General features: G+C 36.1%; 3 protein-coding genes and 1 pseudogene across 4 annotated transcripts; 1 reads left to right on the top strand and 3 right to left on the bottom strand.

The window, feature by feature from the left end:
* Positions 1-798: 798 nt before the first annotated feature.
* Positions 799-5,251, bottom strand: LOC121988368 (seipin-2-like). Its single transcript, XM_042541739.1, has 2 exons — positions 4,116-5,251; positions 799-1,750 (listed from the first exon to the last, which is right to left on the bottom strand). The coding sequence occupies exons 1-2, from the start codon at positions 5,166-5,168 to the stop codon at positions 1,256-1,258; spliced, it is 1,548 nt and encodes a 515-aa protein (XP_042397673.1). The 5' UTR covers positions 5,169-5,251; the 3' UTR covers positions 799-1,255.
* Positions 5,252-7,317: 2,066 nt separating this feature from the next.
* LOC121988367 (probable protein phosphatase 2C 60) lies at positions 7,318-11,666 on the bottom strand. 2 transcript variants are annotated; one of them, XM_042541737.1, is made up of 6 exons: positions 11,507-11,666; positions 11,321-11,382; positions 10,676-11,082; positions 9,676-10,043; positions 8,891-9,127; positions 7,318-7,901 (listed from the first exon to the last, which is right to left on the bottom strand). In XM_042541737.1, the coding sequence occupies exons 3-6, from the start codon at positions 10,989-10,991 to the stop codon at positions 7,647-7,649; spliced, it is 1,176 nt and encodes a 391-aa protein (XP_042397671.1). In that variant the 5' UTR covers positions 10,992-11,082; positions 11,321-11,382; positions 11,507-11,666; the 3' UTR covers positions 7,318-7,646. The 2 variants fall into 2 exon arrangements, with proteins under 2 accessions (XP_042397671.1, XP_042397672.1); XM_042541738.1 differs by having other exon boundaries at positions 11,321-11,399; positions 11,507-11,656.
* An 834-nt stretch (positions 11,667-12,500) lies between these two features.
* LOC121988366 (probable serine/threonine-protein kinase PBL7) lies at positions 12,501-18,199 on the bottom strand. Its single transcript, XM_042541736.1, has 5 exons — positions 17,846-18,199; positions 17,593-17,756; positions 17,289-17,478; positions 13,438-13,829; positions 12,501-13,136 (listed from the first exon to the last, which is right to left on the bottom strand). Exons 1-5 carry the CDS (start codon positions 17,931-17,933, stop codon positions 12,918-12,920), a joined length of 1,053 nt encoding a protein of 350 aa, XP_042397670.1. The 5' UTR covers positions 17,934-18,199; the 3' UTR covers positions 12,501-12,917.
* A 906-nt stretch (positions 18,200-19,105) lies between these two features.
* Positions 19,106-19,264, top strand: LOC121993512 (annotated as a pseudogene).
* The last annotated feature ends 1,995 nt before the right edge of the window (positions 19,265-21,259 follow it).

Here is a 21,259-nt window from a genome sequence, read left to right as displayed (position 1 = left end):
ACTGGACCAACTGAACCAAAGTAAAATAGGGTTAGGATTAATCCCACAACTCATCAATCTTAACCAATGAGTGAGCAAGTTTATATTCGGACTAAATTAAAAGAATAAATGAATTATTATTTTTTCTAAATTGGACTTTATTTGGGGGTGTTACAAGAGATATACCACTCTCCTTTCTTTAGATAAACGACATGTACATTTTTCAATTATATTCCTTTATATAGTCATATTTAATGTAGCTCATATATATATATATATAAACGACATGTACATTTTTCAATTATATTCCTTTATATAGTCATATTTAATGTAGCTCATATATATATATATTAACAAAACAACACTTTAAATCTATAATGACTTTAAAATCTATTTTAATAGAAGTTAGCACGTATATTATATTATCTAAATCGATTTTTTTTTTAAAAGAAAAACTAGATATGATCCCTAAGAACAAGAACAAAAGAAAATCTATTTTAATAGAAGTTAGCACGTATATTATATTATCTAAATCGATTTTTTTTTTAAAAGAAAAACTAGATATGATCCCTAAGAACAAGAACAAAAGAAAAATCATTCATATGACTAACTTGGATGTATAATTTACCCTTCTTTTTTCACATGTTAAATACTATTTTAGTATTCTACAGTAGAGCCACTTGATTTCCTAGAATTTGTACTTTAACTACTACACAATTGTACTAGTAAACATCTTTGGTTAATTGTCAGTAACTACTCTGCAAAATGTATTTGTAAATGATTCACATCCCCACTTCACTGAATAAGAATGAAAGACGAACAATGTGAAATTAATTGCAGTCGCTTACATGTATCTCAGACGGTTATGCACTTGGATGAAATCCCAAGGTTAAAAGATTGATCATCTCCATGTAGAACAAGGAAAAGAAAAGAAAAGAAAAGAAAATTGCAAACACTTTCTCTTAAACTATAAGTTGTTTCTGTGTGGAACTATGTAAATCGAAGAACATACCAGATGTGAACAAATCTAATCTTTGAAATAGTTGAACTCGAGAAGCTATTTACACACCGAGTATTCGTGGATAAATCTGAAGGGTAACCCTGATAAGTTGACTGACAATCGAGCAGTCAAAATGGCAGCAGACGAATCTACATCCAATATATTTACAAGGTTAACGTATTGTAGTACCCCCCTGAGAACCACCATTATCATGAGCTTGAAAAATTGAATCTCTCGAGCAAAATTGTTGTTTCCAGGTTGAATAACACCTGACCTCTATATTGCTGCCGATGGTGGATGGCCGTTACCTCCAGATGGTGGATGAGTCACTGGCAAATCAACCCTCCTTACTCTAGGAAATAGAATGGGTCTGCAACATAAAAGTAGGGTAAGGAGCTGCAGGTTGAACAATGCCATAGTCGTCCAGATGAACAAAGTTATCTTCCAGTTCCAGATAATCCTCTTGACCAGAGGAAGCTCGGATTCAAGTTTCATATGTGCAGAATAAATTTCGGGAATACCGGCACCAGCCCCATATCCTGCCCTCTGTTCTAGAGTCACCCTAATGCATACTGTTGGTTTTCTTCCTTCAGTAAGTCCATCCATTTGTACCATAAGAACTTGTGACTCGGAAGAATAGCCAGTTAACATAAACACAGATTTGAGGAACATCTCTAATAAGTGAAACTGAAAGCTCTTGAAGTGGAGCACACATGGACGCCATGAGCTAGATGAGACATTGCCATCTGGAGTCAATAATTCCACCCTGACCTGCACTTGAAAGACCAAGTTAATTAACCGTGCCGGAAATTCTCTACACCGATACAACAAAATGAAACATATGTTTACAAGTTCTGTCGGACATCAATTCCAAGAAATGCCTTAGTAGATGATATAAAACTAACAATATATGGTATTTGTCAACCAAGAAAGTCAAACAAAAGGATTAATATACTAAATGAACATTTCAATTTTCTAGGCTAAGTACGTGAATCATCCAAGACTTATCCATCTTCACATTGTTTGAAACATGATTAGAAAATTTTAACAAACATGAAAGTTGAAAAATGACAAAAGACAAGGTCAAAGCAAATTGAAAGAAGGCAAAGAACAAGATCAGAGGAGATCACATGAAAGAATAAGCTCCAAACATTTGCATTTCTTGATGAGAGAAAAAAAAAATGATGGGCATCAAAAGGTATTCTTATTTGGCAATTAATTTATTGAATAAACAATAACAGCCTAATAACATCCAGTTCTGTCTATGCATGTCCAACTCTACCAGCAAAGAATTCTCAACGTGTAGAATAAGATCAAATATCCAATTCAATTGTATGTGCATGGAATTCAGTCTCACAAGAAAATGCAGTTCAAGATAACGAATAAAGCAAGCTTGGATGAGAAGTGTAGGAAATGAATGCAGAAAATTGTTCAACTTCATTACGCTTCTCAGATATCTTTTCATTCAGAAGTCAGAAAGGATTTGTCTTGTTCTTGGACACTTCCCACCTTGGCAGTCATTTCATATGTTCATTATTTAATCAAATGTATGCAGGTGGTTATTTGCTTTGGTACTTTATTCCATTGTTCCTTGCAACAATAAACTACTGTTTTTTTTAATTATTAATCCAGCTAAACACTATAGAGTATAGACAGCTAAAATAAGTTAGTGTTTACACAAAAGTGAAGAATAGCCAAAAGAAAAATGAATAAATAATGCTGCTTTGATCCCATAGTTGGATTTGCAAGATGCATAATTCACTTTACTGCTTCCAATTGTTATGAGAAGAATTTACACTGAACAAAAAGTTAGACAAGGGAGAATGCGGACAGAAGGTAAATTGCATAAAAGAACAAGGAATAGATAAGAATAGAATGGAAGAAAAACATCATGCCATTATTTCAATTCCAAGAAATCACAGTTTCACTTGGGATGTGCATAGGATTCATAGAAAAAAAATTGGAAGCTCATTGGCCAATTAAGTGTACTGGATTAATTCATTAAGCCAGTCCCCCTCAATACGAACAAAATCTAACCAACAATATATCTTACAAAAATGTTATACAACTAGGTCTTAGTTTCAAAATTAGATAGGATCACAAATTATTTTTTCCAAAGGCAGACACTTGTTTATAAAGGACCTAGTTAGTTTATCCCACTAATACTCAATATAAACTTCAAATATTCAGTGTAGAGCAAATCTTCGAGAATTAAGAAGACACCTATTCTAAGAAATGCAAGAAAAATTTATTTACTACCAATTTATAAAATAACTGTGTAGATAATATTGTTCTAAGTATAGAGAGAGTAAGCTGATGAATTAGATCATGAAACTTGGAAAAGATGATTGAGAGAAGACTAAGAAATGAAACAGTATGTCTTTTATATCAATTTGATTTCATCTTTGAAAGATAAACTATATTATTTGTTTAATTTGACAAATCATGAAGAAATATAAAGAAAAAAAATTGCAAATGGATTTTATTTATCTATGTGGGGAAAAAAAGACGGGTGGAAATAAGAGAAAAGAAAAGAAATCAAAATAAAATGATCATTTTTTCCACTTGTTTATATACTTGGAAGACAATAGAGAAGGGAAAAAAGAATCTAATTGCATGTATTTCATTTCCATTCAAATCAGGAGGAAATGGAAGCAATGAAACAGACACTTCTTGTAAACATAAATAAGTGAGAGTATTTATCCCCTTTCAATTCCATCTAAGTAAACAAATAAAATTATAAAGTTAAAATAAAAAAATAACATGATTCCTTTCTTTGTTCCCTTCTTCATTTAAATTATTCATTTTCCCTCCCAATAAACAGAGTGTAAGAATAAGTTTATAAAAGAGTCATAGATAGTTAACATGGTAGATTTTAGACAAGAAAATAAATATTAGCAATAATTAGAATATAATAAGGGATGTGATTTTGCGTCACCAGCAATGTAACAAATGGCAATAACTAGGCACAATATGATACATGGATGCTGGAACAGTATGAAAACGATGTGTGATTATCCAAAGCCTCGAGGAAAAGTACAAATAAGCAAAGAACAGAAGAACAAAGATAGCATCTATCAACCTGCAGAAACATCAAAGCTCAGAATAAGGGCCTTTGATATTCAGTATCAGATACCTGGAAGATCCCAAGTTTCTTGTTGTAATCTGACTCTGGTAAAGTCAATAAAATGGCCAGCTGCAATTTGTGCTTCGGAGGCACCAGCCGTAAAACTTCAAGATCATCAATCTTGTCATCAGAAACCAAACAACCATCCAATGCAGTTATCGGCACAAGAGCTTGGGGTCTGGGCAAGGCGTAATCAAAATTCAGTTCCTCAGTCATCCGTATGGGCGCTTCCACTACGTTAAGCACGATCAGAAATGCCGCCAAGGAAGAGGTTGCAACAAGAGAAGACAGAACGATGCAGACGTACAGAGACCAGAAGCACCCTTTTGCCAGCCTCACCAGCCAATTCCAAGCTTGCTGCGGTCCAATACGGTTCCCAAGTACCCAAGGGTGAACCCTATCGAACAAGCCTCTGAAAAATCGATAGCATCTCAACCTCACCGCGTCCCTCCCTCTGCGAAGAACGTGAAAAGGTTCCGTGACGATACGGTAAGCGGTGCGAAATAACCTAATGGGTAATATGAAGAGGCCAGTTAGCAGAGCGACGAAATAGAATACAGCCATAATTACAGCTTCGGCCACCAATCCCAAGAATCCCAGTCGCCGGCGGGTTCCGTCGCCGACTGCGGTAACGCCTCTTTCGCGGTCAAGATTTGAGGTTTCCGGTCGCCCATCCCCTCGATCAACAAGCTGGCCCGGAGGAATCGAGGAAGAACCCAAATCGATTTCCGGGCCTTCGGATGCGGGAAGGATGTTCCGTCGCGGATCGGAGGGGGAGCCCACGATCTGATCGCTCGATGCGGAAAGAGTGCGGCGGCGTCGGCGGAGGAGGGAGGGTGCATCGGAAGGAGATGGCGAGGAGAGTGCGGAAGTAGATTCAAGAGGTGGAAGGGAAGGGGAGTCAGGGGGAGGTTCCTCGTGGGGCGCCGGGAGGAACTCGACGGCATCAAAGAAACCGAGCTCCTCCTCCTCTTCTCCTAGGACTTCATCGTCCTTCTGCTCCTGCTCTTCCTCATCTTCCTTCTCCTTCGCTTCTCCGTCGTGCGGCTCGCGCGACTCCATGGAGAGGCGAGGAGAGGGAGTGGCGAGGAGAAGAATTGGACGGGAGTGCGCATACTTAAGTTCGCGCCGCGACTGCTTGATGTTTACTTGCGGGTCTGCGTCTGCAACTTAAATCGTATCACGCACGTATTTCTCTGGACCCACCCACGGCAATAACTTAAAAATATTCGACAATTTATCAAAAGACATATCATCATTTGGTATTTATCAAAAGACACAGATAAATAATGTGTAATATCAATTCGACAATTTATCAAAAGACATATCATCATTTGATATTTATCAAAAGACACAGATAAATAATGTGTAATATCAAATATAACTCTTCCATCAATCTTCTTTGATCAGTCATCATTTCCCAGGCATCCGAACCACATTTTTAAATAACTTTGATTTTAAAAAAATAAATTCGATCATTAGTGTACCTCCCTCTTCGTGACATGCGAGTGCAGCTCTCTCTTATGACACCTTAGTTTAGTGACCTCGCGTGTTTCTAAAGCAACATCAAGCATTTCAGTTTAATTAAAAATTAGGACTGTTCGCACGCCAACAGTGAAAGATTCTAGGGTTTATATCAATCAGCTAGTATTATAATGACGTAAAGATGTCGATCGGGTATATCATCATCCTCTCCACATCAATTAGCTATAGTGGTTATGGATTTTTTGAGTTCGAATTGAGTTAGGATCGGAGGTTTTTTAGATTAATTTAGATCTGGACTGGATTGAGATTGAATACCTAAATTTAGGATTTAAAATTCTTTTAGATAAAATCAAAATTTATTTTAAAAATTAAGATATTTTATATACATAAATAGCATAATGTTAATAAATTAATAATAAAATATTGAGATTAAAGTGATAAATTATAAAAAAAATAATAAAAAAAATATCATAGGTGGAGTTGCATGGAGATGACATTTCACAGAAGGTCGAAGACTCTACATAGGCGAATCCAAGTTCACAGATCAAAGGTCAGTAGCTTGGAAGCGCAGCAGATCACAGACGGAGCTGCAGGGAGACAACGTATAAGACTAAAAGCTTTACGGAAGTGAATCCAAGGGCCACGGACTTGGAGTCCCCTAGAGGATTGCTTGGCTAGAGAAGATGGGAAGTTCTACCAGTGCAAACCCTAACTAAGTGGTGTGGTCGAGCCAAGAAGACCTGCAATAGGAGAAGGTGGATTCAGACCGCATCAAAAGGGAAGAAACCAACTGCCATAATCGTCGAAGTTACATATCACTTGAACTTGGATCTCGGTAGTTTTAAGCAAGGAGGCAATTCATTCAAAACGTCTTGATGCAAATCTATTGGCAGAGTTCATTCCTTGCCCTGTCGTACTTCTGCCTCCCAAACCGTGTAAACGTAAATGTTTGCAATTCGACACGATATGGATTTCCGAGAAATATTGTTCTTTGTCATCCTTAACACTGGTTATCATACTTTCCACAGATGATGTTAATGTGATTATCTATGACTTAGTATTAAGATTAGACTGTATTTCAGTTTAATAAAGTAGCAGGATTTTGATGACTTCGACTAGCCTTGCAATGACAACAATAACAAATGAGGATAGGTAAAAGATAATCAGTAAGGATCTTCTGATCCATAATTAAAATTATGGATTAGAGGATGATCCATTAATATGGACTCTTGATTTGGATAAATCTTACTTATTTAAAAATATGGTCCATTCAAATCAAGGGTCCTCATGTAATAGACCATCCTCTGATCCGCAATTTATAGACCAGAAAATCTGCTCTCAAAGATAATTACCTTCACTCGTCCCTCACAATTAATTTCCAAATTATATAAAAAAAGATAAATCATGGAGTCGACTTATAATCGACCACCAAATAATTAAGAGATGGGAAAAAAATTTTCCCCAAGACAACAATAACAAATCGTGTTCTATCATCAAGTCATGGATCAGGAACATCAACACACTAAGAGTTCCTAGAGGCATCACTACAGCCATAAAATGTAGCCTAGTTCTGCTTCATCCTGATGGTTCCAAGCCTTCTTCACGGAATAGATCGATGCTCCCGTTTCGTTGTGCCTTAAAAAAAATAACCAGATCACATATGCTTTTTGTTAAAGCTTACTCAATTAACTGATGAAACTAAACATACTGAGAATAGTGAAAGAGATTAAGCCAAGAAAAATGAGAATTTCCACAATTAGAGAAAAACTATCTTTTCCAGCTCAATTCGGTAGTACAAAGGTTTTGTACTCTTTTTGCTCAAGGACTACTGGTAAAATATATATGGAATCAGGCATGTATGGTCCATAATATCATCATTCACAACGGAGTATCTGTGCGGGCGACTTCAAACCAGAAGGACGATCCGCATCGGATAGGCAGCCTCGCAGCAGGAGCTCATCTTCTCTCGTGTAAATTGTGGGCAGTGTAGAGGCTGGCCTGCTTGATTTAGTACATGCAAGTATCTACAATTGTGGAACTTATGTGGCAGAGAGCTCAGTTTGTATTGTACATAGGCGAGAGAGAATTTGCTCGGACATTGATGCCTCCCCCTCTTACAGACAGGGAGGGGCCCCTGAGTGAGTCAGCTCTGCTAACAAGATTCGAGTCGAGGAACACAACTATTACAGTAATGTCGTCATGAAAATGCCGACGAACTCCACGGTCGATCTTTTTGAGATCAGAGTACCTCATCTCACGTTTTTTCGCTGCTTCTTGTAGTGCAGCTTTGACAAGTCTTCGTGCACTTCCCTGCGGGATTATGAAAATGTTTTTACTCAGACACCCATGTAAATCCAGCCCACCATGATTGGAAAGATACTTAATCTTTTTTTCTTGATAGTTTAGTAATAGAAATAATTTGCATTTAACATCGTAATCAACATGGGGGGAAGATATTGACTATAGCTTCTAACATTTGTCGAACTCTTTCAGAAAGAATAGAAACTTCAGTTTCTTTATTGTTGTTATATGTTCAATGCTCACTTATGAATTATGACTTGTTTATTCCTTTATTGTTCGAGTTATTTGTAAAGTTACTCAAACCAAAACAGAATCACTGGGAACTATGCATTATTTAAACATCACAAGAAGTACCTTGTCAACCTGTTCCATGCATTCGTTTACCACAAAAGTGCCACAGACAAGTATTTGCTTTAAAAAAAGGGGGAGCAGCAAGGTATTTAGTGACATTTAGATGCATAATATGTTGATGTTTCATGGTTCACCACTGCTAACTCAACCTGTGTCTACCTCTAATAAATTGACTCAAGAATGTGTTTTATGAAAAAAAAAGAGACAATCAAATGTACCAAAACAAAAGAAATTTTATGTTTGTGCAAGCACAAACCTATTGTATCCCACCATTCCAGGTGGTCCAACAAAAAAAGTAATAACCAGTAGGGTATTTAGTGGCACTCAGATGCATATTATATTGATGCTTCACGGTTCATGTTAGTGTTAGCCTAGCTGATGCTCAACCTTTTGAATCAGACAATAATCCAACTTACCTAATTCCTTCACAAGAGTAACTAAAAAAAGAAACACAACCTACCATATGCAAATTGCAAATGCATCAACATTGGTAAATGCTTCCTCATGCACTTAGCCTTGGTATTTAGAGTATTCTATCCCAAATCAAAAGCAAGAGGGGTTCCAAGATGAACTATATAAAGTGTGGGGAAATAGTGATAATACTGTAATCTACGACATCAGTTAAGAGGGAAATAAATTAAACTCACACTGCGAGTGTTGCTTTGAACAATGTCAACAGCCTCTTGATTGCTGAAATGCTCCCAAAGCCCATCAGATGCAAATATAAGGAACTGATCTTGAGGTTGCAGTGGTTCCACAGTAATTGTTGGTTCTGCACTTAATATAGGTTTCTTAAATGGCTCCCGGAGTCTGAATTTTGCATGCAATGGTTCCCGATTGAATTCAGACTTTTTTAGGTACACATCACCAATTGACCTGGAAACCTGGAACAAAATAAAGTAATTTTCTTTAAGGGAAATCAAGCTCCAAATATATTATTCACTAATAATAAAAAAACATACATTAGTGATATCAGGAATGGGAAAGAGTATTGTCAAGTATGTCACTGTTAGATTTGTACCAGCTTAGGTCACATCCTAATTAGACCTACTCCAATTTTATCAGGATTCCAATCTGGAACTTACATCTCTCCTATGACCTAAATTGGTTCAAGTGATCTGGACCTTGCTTTCTTGAAATGACAAAGGTCTGAGCCAAGACTCCAAATAAAGTTCGTAGCAATAATTGGCAGGCTAGAAATAAGGGGAAAGGTCTAACTCACTTCTTCATAAATAAAATATGTGTTGAATGATTAATGAAATAAAACTTAATCTGAAATAGTGCATATGATCACAATATGTAGCAGATATGACAGAAAACCATCAGACACATGGGCCACTCTTCCAACCAATAGAACCCGTTGACCATCAAATCAAGCATGTATTTTTTTTTAAGCATAATAATGTACCTAAGAAAACAAACATCAATCTACCTGGATTAGGCCCTTGACACGCCACACATTATGCTTCAAAACAACAATATGTTTATCATCAGGACGCATTGACTGCAGCTCCCGCCTCACAGATTCAATTGCTACATTGTGTTCTGCTGATAATTGCACAGCCAAAACTTCTCCAGTTGCTTTCACACCTCTTCCTAGAACAACACGGGAGTCACCAAGATTAGCTATATAGAGTGTACCACCGCAGATTACCCCAACTAGACAGCATGAGCCAACAGCTGCAATCTGAGGCTTCACAGGCCATTGTTTGGTCACCAAGGAAATAAACCCCTCTTCTGTTGCTTGGTATGCCTTCCTTATTACATCAATGGACATGGACTCCTGCTCTGTCACAAATCCTGTCAAAACAATTTCTATGAGAATAGGCAATGAATATCACTATATTATGAAAGAAGTATCCTTTTAAATACATCATGCAGCACATCCTGTCGGATCCTGATTAAGAATTGAGATTCGTCTACAAAGTAGCAAACAGGAACTAGGCAAACAAATACAACGCACAATGAAAAATAATCAGAAATGAATTGTAAAAGTTAAATAGGAACAAGAAATATATAGTAATTTCCATGAAAGGGGCAAATATAATCAGGATACATGTATATTAGTATTTCTCCTATTCACTCAGCACCAAAACCATTATCTTGTTTCAAACAGGAGCTGAAATTAACCACAGCTAAACAACTTAATAGACCAAACAAAACATTCATGATGCCATGAAGCAGAAACAATCAAAGGATAACCTAAAGAATGGGAAACAAGGAAACTATTTTACAATTTATTAGTTAAAAAAAGATGCACTGGGTCCATAAATATTTTTTACTAAATTTTTTTAGCATGAATTTTTTGATATAACAAGACTGTACTTATATTATAGAACAATTAATTTGCTTTCATCATCAGTCATATGAATGCCTGAAGTTCCTAAGCATTAATGCAGAATAAACTGGAATTGTGCAAGTACAGAGCTTACTCTTCAGGTTCTGAAATAGATGATCATTGACATAACGAGAAGTTTCTGGACCACCATGCCCGTCATAAACCCCAACAAAAGTCCCATATGGCCCCAATTCAAGCGAACTTAGAGGTCCTGACTCAAGCTGGCACTGATCCTCAAGCAAGTTATTTGCCTGTACAACCGCCATTGAAAACTCACCATAAACATGCTGCCCACTGTCCTTGTACCATAGAAGCCCATCCTGTCGACCAACCACATCAGAACCTGAGCGGGCATATAAGTTTGATTGCTGCCAGCAGGCCTTAAATAGGTTTATCAATTTTGTTAACATCCCTCATCTCAATTAAACACACATTTGTGTTTTCAGCATCTCTCTGAAAAACTCTGATATCCCAAACTGAATCTGCACCTCTCCTCCAAAACTGAAACAAAAGAAGTCGCCTAAAGCATGTCAGTTGGAACAAAAAATAAACAAGTCACTATAGATTTTGGGAAGACTATCAAACACTCAATTTTCCTTCTTAATTAGTCGAAGATTTCAAGAGCAAAGCTGTGTCGACATTCTCAGAGTTTCTTATCTCAATTAAAATAGCCACAAATAAGCTAACTACCAGCAGACCAAATCATATGATAGTTCATAAGAATCCAAATACAAGATACCTTTCGGCACAACACGATCTACTCACAGATCCTCAACAGCTCCGCTATACATTCGCTCCGACCTGGGTTCATCCAGATGCTTCCGTTGTAAGTAAAGCACAAAAGACAACGTCACCCAAAAAGGAGGGAAAAAAATCACCCTCAAACCATAGGCTTCCAGAGATCGATAGGTTAAAAAGAACAGACCTTCCGGGCCGAGATCCGCACCACGACGCCCCAGATCCGGAGGATGCGCTGCTTCTTCCAAGGATCGAAGAGCGACACGGAGGGTTGCGCTCGGTTCCTATCGCCGGATTGGGGCTTTCTCGATCTGGAGCTGCCGCAAATAAAAGGGACTCGTTAAAAAAGACACGAATTATTACCCACGCGCCAGCAAGGCGCAGCGCTTGAGAGAGAGTTGGAAAATTTTTTTGTAAAAAAAATGAAATAATAAAAAAAAGGAAAAACAAAGAAAGGAAATATTTTGACAAAAAATCAAAATCAAAAGAGACTCTTTTATTTTCATTATTATCGGATATTCTATCAAAAAAAATATCTTATTTTATTTTTAGCAGATCAAAATTATTACAGAGCAAAAGCAATTTTAATTAAATTAAGCAATATTAACAAAATAGAATTATAATTGTAACAAAAAAATAAAGAAAAAAAAAAAAGTCAAATAGGCATCTCTTTTAATGCTAACTACTCAAAATACCCTTATTACATGTTTAGTCAGTTTTGTAGAAGCTCCTTGCGTATAGAAGTTACCTACTAATTTTTACATTATAAATATAAAATAATATTTATTTAAAATATAATAAGTGTCATAAAATTTCTATTAATTATTTTATTTATTAAAATATTATTTGAATCTAGTTGTGAAATAATATAAAATCACTATGGTAAAAGTTGGTCAATATTTTAGACGGTTCAAAAGTCAAATGGGACGCCTTAATAGAAAATATCCATCACGAAAATGTAAATGGACTTTTGATTTTCCCAAAAATAAAAGGTAAACACTAATGATTTCTTTTCTAATTCTAACAAATACAAATTGATAGAGATAAAATGCATATATTTGCATAAAAAAAGGAAATAATGCTACTTATACCATCCATTTTTTTCTGTCAAAAATTTTATAGTAAGAATCATAACATTCTTATTTTTAGTATGTTTTGGATAATGATGCCTTTTGAATCTGAACAGTGTCCATGAAATTCCAAACTTGAGGTGCCTTGAGATACACAGATTATGCAATTAATTTGCATGGTTAATCACGACGTATTACATAACTTCTGTACAAAAAAAGCTTTCTCCAGAATTTAGTATCAACAAATGGTGTTAATCTGAAGTATTTGAATTATTAGCACATATATCTGAATGCTTCAACCAGATGATGATGAGTAATAGCATTACAATCGAAATCTGTGCAGAGGGAAGCCAGCAATTCTATTATTCCATCATCTTCTCATCCTTGAATTCATAACTAGACCAAGAAGTTAAACAAGTTATTAGAAATTTTAGCAAAAGACGAGTCTTTCGAAACTCTAAGTTATTTGCTGCACTTCCTTTTGCCGCCAGAATGAGGTCTTAAACTATGCTTTCAAGTTCAGGATTGTTAGATCTTGTGGTCACTGCTCGGAACGAATGGTTGAGAGGCCACATGGTCCAAGGCTATCGATACTTCATGCATCGAAGGGCGCATGTGGGGCTGATCATGTAGGCACATTGAAGTGGTTACAGCGAGCTGGTAGAAGGGGCGCAGAGGGTAGCTTCCTTGCAGAATGGGATCTGCCAATTGGGTGAACCTCCTCTTGTCCTTGAGGAAAGGACGCGACTGCCAATTAAGAAAGCAAAACATCATAATCAACAATGACATGAGAATGCAATATAGCAAGCAATTTACTTCACTTGGACATATAGATAATACATGAGAAGACTAGAAGGATTCCTTCTAATGACTGGGTAACAAATCTGATAAGCTAAAGTGAATAACGGATTCATATGAATTTTCTGGATTGTGTATTAGACCAAGTAAACAAAAATTGACACTATGAAATTGCATATATCACATGAAAGGAAATCCATTGTGCAAGTTAATTTGTTAAAAGATTGAATTGCTGCAAAATGATACATACCCATGTAATCAAATTCTGCTCCCCTACGCTCTTAGTATCATCGAAAGCCCTTCTTCCAGTCATCAGTTCCAATAGAACCACACCGAAGCTATAAACATCAGATTTAACAGTTAATTTGCCACTCATTGCATAATCTGGAGCACAATAGCCAAACGTCCCCATCACCCTTGTTGAAACATGAGTCTTGTCACCGACAGGCCCAAGCTTTGCTAGTCCAAAGTCAGAAAGCTTAGGGTTGTACTCACTGTCTAAGAGTATGTTAGCCGATTTTAGGTCACGGTAAATGACAGGGGGGCTAACAACATTATGCAAATATGTGACCCCTTTTGCAGCACCAAGAGCTATCTTTATTCTGGTATTCCAATCAAGTGGTTCCTTATTGGGAGACAGATCTGGAAGGGGAAAAAAGGCCATGAGGCAGTTAAGACAAGATTTGAGGCACACTAATCAATCAACAACTGATATAATGCTAATAAGATATTATCAGAGAAAGAATGATATAGAATATCTCACATGAAGTTACATTCATGGTGGTGGAGATTTTTCCTTTCCTTTTTTTAGTTTTTGAGCTCACAACATAGCTAAGGCTTCAAGTTAAATGCTTATATATATATACTTGTTACCCTGCACACCCCACACCCTTATATGGCCGATTGTGGACGACAACCAACGTGACGAGTTGACACAGACAAAAATCCAGCATTTTCTCCTTCTCTTCAAAACGCGCGGGCATATTTTGGCTCTCTCTTCCCTTCCCTTCCCTTCGTTTCCCGTTGTTGGTTTTCAAAACCAAAGCCCTAAACCCTCTTCCCCTCTCATCCCGCTCCTCTCTTCCCTCGCGTCAGACCCTAGACCCAAGCCATCTTCTTCAGCGATCAGCTCGCGTGGAATGAGTTAGGGTTTTCGTCCAACCTGCACATCTCCCTCCTCCCCATTTTCTACTTGTGTTCCTTAATGGCGCATTCCATGGGAGTTGCAAAGGTACATTGAGTGTTTTTCTTTTATCCATCGTTGTAGCTAATTTTTGTAAACCAGCACCAACCTTAGTGCTGGTGTTTGCAAACCAGCACCAACCTCGGTGCTGGTGTTTGCAAACCAACTACAACGTGGTGGTGTTTTTTTAATACTAGCAACAACATTGTGCTGGTTTGTAAAAACCAGCACAACATGTGATGGTTTTCCTTAATCATAGAAATATTATTTTTGAATATATACATTTGTTTATTTATGTTAATAATTGATATTTTGCCATGGAATTCCAATCATCAGTTGATCGTGGTCATAAACTTCAATGGACCAATGTTTTAGATCACTTTAATGATTTTTTTGGCCGTCCAACAATGAAAGGGCAAGATTGTTGTTCTGTTCATTTACATGATCGACACAAAATGATCATTAAACAACCCCCTTTGCTATTTTTTTGGCATACAAGATATTCAGCAAATTCGTGATCTACTCGTGAATATATTTCAAAGTTGGGATTCGGCATCTCAAACCTTTATATTTTCAGGTACACTTTCAAGTATTGAAAGTTAGAAGTGCATAATAGAAAACTAATCAATTTAAATTTTCAATTGTCTAGTAACTTTCACTAGAAGAGATGTATCTCTATTGCTAGGTATTTCAGATAGAGGTGTTTCCGTTACTATGAACTCAACTAATGCATCGGGTGACCTCTTTCTTGCTCACTTCTCTAATAAAAAAGAACCTACTAGATCAAGAATTGAGTTGTTGAAATTCTATTCTTATAGAGTTGAAGTAGATCATGATGTTTTAGTATTTTGTAAAGTATACATTTTGTGTATATTTATTTGTGTTTTATTTTTGTCTAGTATATATAAGGCTCCATTAGGTCTTGTAGATAGTAGATGATTTTGAAAATCTAGGTAGATTCAATTGGGTTTAAGCAATTCATCAATTTATTGCTCCCCAATTAACTACCATCGGGGATCTTTTTGCATCAAGCTTCTGTACCTCAAGGGATTTGCTGGTCTTTTAACTGTAAGTTTGTTTTAAATGCTAAATGTGATTTTTTATATGAACATTATATATCAAACTTGTTACCCTGCACACTCTTATATAGGCGATTGTGGGCGACGGTCAACGTGGCGAACTGACGCAGACAAAAATCTATCATTTTCTTCTTCTCTTCAAAACGCACGACTACATTTTGGCTCTCTCTCTTCCCTTCCCTTCACTTCCCGTCGCTGGTTTTCAAAACCAAAGTCCTAAACCCTCTTCCCCTCTCATCCCGCTCCTCTCTTCCTCCACGTCAGGCCCTAGACCCAGGCCATCTTGTGCAAGGTAACAAGTTTATATATATATCAACACTTAAAGAAGAAAAAATAATAATAAAACAATAATGATGTCTTAGAATATCCCATTTCATGGTTGAAATTGCTAAACACAAAACTTTAATATGGTGATTTAAATTCATTGAGATCGATACAAGAACATAATTGGAAACAGACTTTCTCAAAGAGAATGCCTAAAGAATTTGATAAATCTCTCTTATTACAAACCAAAATTGTTTTTTCTTCATAGTTATCAATTCCAGTTCATGAAATGAGGCAAGTGAATGAGAATGTTAAAAGGCTGCCAAGGTAATGCCAAGTTACAGCACCTTAGAAATCATGAAAAACCATAGCACAATACTGATAATCATTCATTCTTACAGAAAGATAACAAATATTTGATTTTCAACAAAATCATTGACACTTTATGAGCTCGCAAACCTTATTTACATATCACTATATGTGCATTGCTTGTTTGATATATAGTGCAGGTCAATTGAAAATGATTTTTTCAGATTAGATTTTAGGACAACATCAGGGTGAATATGGTAATTCAGAACTAGCACAATATCGAAGGTGATTCAATTCAAACAAAAAATAGGTGTGACGAATGTTTTATCATTATGATTAGTTTCAAAACAATCAAAATTCTGAGGGATAAATATGTAAATGTGATTAATATGGTTTTAAAAAAATATTCTTTTGTTTATACACCATGTTTGGGGAAAATAAATTAAGTGTTTTTAGGAGATTTTAGGTCTTAGAACCTGATATTAATAAAATGAATTTGTCATTCCATTAGAAGATGTTTTAATAATTGTATCTACAAACAACATTTAGGATGTGTACAATATTTGGAACTAGTCTTAATAACAATAAACAAATTTACAAGCTATATTCAAGATATATCTCATAAAAATAAAAATAAAACAATACTATAGAGAGACGTTCAGGTAGATTTAATTACTAATAAATGAACAGAAATAGGTTAATATGATATGGATAGGTTCAAATACAGCTAATAATTCATTGATTAGACAAGTTGAATCAATTTCATTGAAGGTGCAAGTGTAATGGGGAGAAAAAAAAAAATTTAACACAGTTAAAATTGACTTAAAAGATATTGATACCAATAACAATATAATTTCACATATACTTCAATGGCCAAATAATTCATGCAACGACTCTAAATAGTTGTTGAATTTGGAATGTTTCTAGAATGGAATATAAGTGGAATGATTTTTTATTTTCTTATGTTTGGTTTTACCATATGAATGAAATATACATGAAATAGTTGTTTCCATTAAATAAGATTAATGGATAAATTGAAGAATGTTCATTCAGGTATAGAACTTAAAATTAACAAAATCGAACTGTCATTCTACTAGAATGGCTATTCCAACTCAAACTAATCACCTAAGCATCGAATGGAATCAAAGGTAATGAAATCAAAAGTAGGTATAGCTACTTCATCAGGTCTCAAATCACTGTACCAAAGACTGTCCTAGAATTCTTAAGATGATCCAACAGTAGAAAATATGAAGAGAGGAGGTATACCAAATAAGTGCCGCTCCAAGCTACCATGCGGCATATACTCATAAACCAAGAGCCTCTCCTCTCCTTCAGCACAGTATCCAATCAGGTTGACGAGATTGGGATGGTGGACCATTGTCAGCATCAAGCACTCGACAAGGAACTCTTGAGTACCCTGAGATCCTCCCCTTTTGAGCTGCTTAATTGCCACAACCTATTCTTAAAAATCCCAAAAAAAGATAATCCTTTTGGTAAATTCAAGCAGAAGGATGACAAAACAAACTAGGGTTTCAAATAAAGGAGACTAAATGAAAGTAGCGTGGCCTGCCTGGCTAGATTCCAATCGCCCCTTGAACACCTTTCCGAACCCACCTTCTCCTACCAAATTAGCCAGCTTGAAGTTTCGGGTGGCGGCGGCGAGTTCCCGCAGGGTAAACCCCTGCGCCAAGGTCTTCGCCCCATCGGGAGAAAACGCCGCCGCGGTCTCAAACTCTGCATCCAAAAGTGGCAAGAATAATTACGAAAAACCTAGCCATAATCCAATTTCGAGACGCAAAACAATCATACACCGCAAGACAAACCGCCGGAATCGAATGGGCGCTGCTGCTCCACGGGCCGCTTCCGAGTCCTCCGATGGCGTCTGAGGGTGAGGCAAGAAAAGCATTTCATGGTTCCTTATGAATCGCCTCTGCTCATGGAATGCAAGGCAAACCAAGAAGTGGCATTGGCCAACTCTTCCTGTTCTGCACCTCGGATCTTTTGGGCAGGAAGAGTGGCGGCTCGAGGAGCAGAAGGGGCAAGGGCGGGGAAGTTGAGAAATAAGATGGAGGAGGTGGAGGTGGAGGTGGAGGGTGGGCGGCCGGAGATGGTGACGGGAGGCCATGAAAGGCGCAGGCTTCTTCGGAGAAAATAATGGAGGCAAATAGGCAATGATCGTCCCCCGCCATCCAACAAAAACTGGATAATAAATAAATTATAAAAGAGTTTTAATGATATTTTAAATATTTTGTTTTTATTTATAGATTATATTTTATTAAAATTTAAGATTTAAGATTTTTTTTTTAAAAAAAATAAATTAGTATACGAATTGTGACTCCTAACCATAAACACTAAACCCTTTGAATTAAGCCCCGGGACTAGCAGTGACAAGTGACAGTATATTTAAGCGATCTAAATTTATAAAAAAAATTTCGTCACATGACGCTAGCCATTTTTGGTGGTAAAAAAGATAATACATTTGTCTCCTCTGGTCAATCCGTTCTAAAATTAATATGAAAAAAATAAATCATGAACGATAGTGATTAACACATAAAGAAGATATTTATCTTGACTTTACTAAAATTCGAGACACTAGCCATTCTTGATTTATTGACCGATAGAAAAATTTAATAGAGTCTTACTATCACCACTAGTTACGTTTATAATTTTTTTAAACTCGACCATTAAGATGCATTAACTAAATTTAGTTCTATAATAAAATTTAATTTCATTATTAAAATATATAAAGTGAATTAAATCGATAAGTCCAAAATGAGTTTTGATAAAACCTTCAGCATGCTTACGATCAAATTAAATTTTATTAATAAAAAAATTAATATTTTACTATTTAATTAAGAATGACTATTAATAACTAATTTTGAGGAAATTTAAAATTAAATTTCATTAATATTCTTTTTCTTTTCATAATAAAAATAATTTTAAAACTTATTAGTAATTTTTCTACATATTTTATATAAAAAATATGTACTGCTATGATTTTCTTTAATCTCATATCTTAGGATTGACAACATCACGAGAGAAAAAGTTTCTATAAATATCATAAGTCGGTGATATTAGAAAGTACACATTTCTCAATCTTTTAGCTAAGACAACTGTAGTATCGTTCTTATCAATTTAATATATGATATAAAAAATTATATTAATTTTTTATAAGGGAGAGTGCTAGGGTTCTCAAGCGTCGCCCTTACGTTACACTACTATATGGACCTAGCACACCCTTACCAAGTCTAATTTATGGGTTTAAAATACTAATTTATGTGTATTCATACAATATATTACACATGCAATGTGTGTGCACGATACCTAGAATCTGACAGGATCCGAGCAAGATTTCCTCCATTGTTGATCTAAGCTTCTGCTCAGATCCGGCCATATTCCAGCACCGATCGCACCGACAGTGATTCCCCTGGGTTCACCTTCCCCCTAGGGTATCGTTCTGGTTGGACCAGCGACCATAGTGGGCTAGGGGCGACGAGTGGGACACGGGGACAGGGAAAATTCAGAACAGAGGATCTGATCTCGGGCAACATCCTTGCGCGACAAGCTTGGGCGCTACTCTACATAGGAGGCGCCTCCACAGATGTCAAAATTCACCTAATTTAAGTTACCGCTTCACCGTATTTGATAGATTGATTAGAAAATAGTGAACCAGTTAACACCAAACCTGATTGATAGATTGATTAAAGATAAAAGGTCTTCTATCTTGATTTTACTACCATATAAATTTAGAGCATAACTTATGTATACTTAAAAACAAACTTATAAGATATTTGTCTCATTTGGAATTCAAACTCTAATTTTTTTTTTTTTAGTGCAATCAATTTCGGGTCAAGATTGATCAAGTTCAAGTTATTTCAAATTGAGTTTTGATGTTTGATCAGTATTGTTGATGAGAATGAAATGGTAAGTGAAGGGAGAGATTGTTGGAAAGAAATATTCTTAGAAATCGACCTCAAGTCAAGCTGACCAAGATTAGCTTAGATGTGAATGGTTGAGTAAAGAGTTTAGTAGGTTAAGGTTTATCCGGATACTTGATAGTAAAGAAGTCTGAGTGGGTCACGATTGATTAGACACTTAACAGTTGAAAGTCCAATAAAGAGTTGGCAAGAATGAAGTCTAAGTGAGTCATAAGGACCAAGTCCAAATATGTCAAGAAGAGCTAGATATTTGACAATGATGAAATCATGATAGATCAAGGTCTACCGGATGCTAGATAATAATGAAGTCCTAGCAGGCAAGTGATCAAATGTTAAATTACAAAAAGTCTTGACAAGTCAAGATTGATCAGATACTAGCAAAGAAAGTTCTAGTAAATTGAAATCAATCAGATACTAAACAAGACGAGAATTCATCTATGATAAGACTGAAATAGAGGTATTAGTCAACTGCTAGGTAATAGCGATCAACTAGTGAAATCATAAATCCTAAATTCAGGATTTGAGGGGAGTTTAAGGGGTTTGCTACCCCATTAACTAATTAATGGGTTGATCAATCAACTAATGAACACATCATTGATGTGTTTCAACAATCAATTGATGGAACAGTAACCACAAATATATTGTTTGGAACTTGACTGTGATTGATGCACAATAATAATCTTGTCAATGTTGTAGCAAACAAAAGATTTTTGGGTCGTTGGAGACTAGATTGATGTAGCAAATCGATTAATGAACAGTAATAGTCAATTATTAGTAGTCAAAGCTGAGAAAGTAAGAGTCATTCTATAGGTGCAACAGTCAAATTTAGTGGAACAATTAACTAATAGTAAAGAGCAATTGACTGTTAGGTAGATATCAGCCCCAACCTTAAGATTATAAAAGAACGTTTTCTAAAGGATTTCTGTGTTGATTCTTAGAGGTTTTGGAGGAGAGTACCGCTAGATTTTCAAACCTCAAGAGGCAAACTAAAGCAACCAAAGCAAAGATTTATTATTGTAAATTTGTTTCATTTGTTTTATATAGGATCGAAACGAACGTGAGAGAACTCCTCGAAAAACAAGTACGCAACGGAAAAGTAACAATTGAAAAAGCATAGTAGAAAGTAAGAACGCATTTGTTTTTACTTGGTTCGTAGCCCCGCGACTACTACTTCAAGACTCATTGTCCCTTGGACCATTTTGATTGGGCAATCTAGTAAATTCTCTCCCGAAGAATCTTTGGATAGAAAGGTCGAATAGAGAAATGAGAAAAGTGTAACACTCTATACTTTCCTATGCA

The sequence above is a fragment of the Zingiber officinale genome, chromosome 6B (assembly GCF_018446385.1).
Source record: "Zingiber officinale cultivar Zhangliang chromosome 6B, Zo_v1.1, whole genome shotgun sequence".
Classification (NCBI taxonomy): Eukaryota; Viridiplantae; Streptophyta; class Magnoliopsida; order Zingiberales; family Zingiberaceae; genus Zingiber; species Zingiber officinale.
The sequence above is the reverse complement of the archived record's forward strand: the minus strand, read 5'-3'. Positions and strand labels throughout refer to the sequence as shown.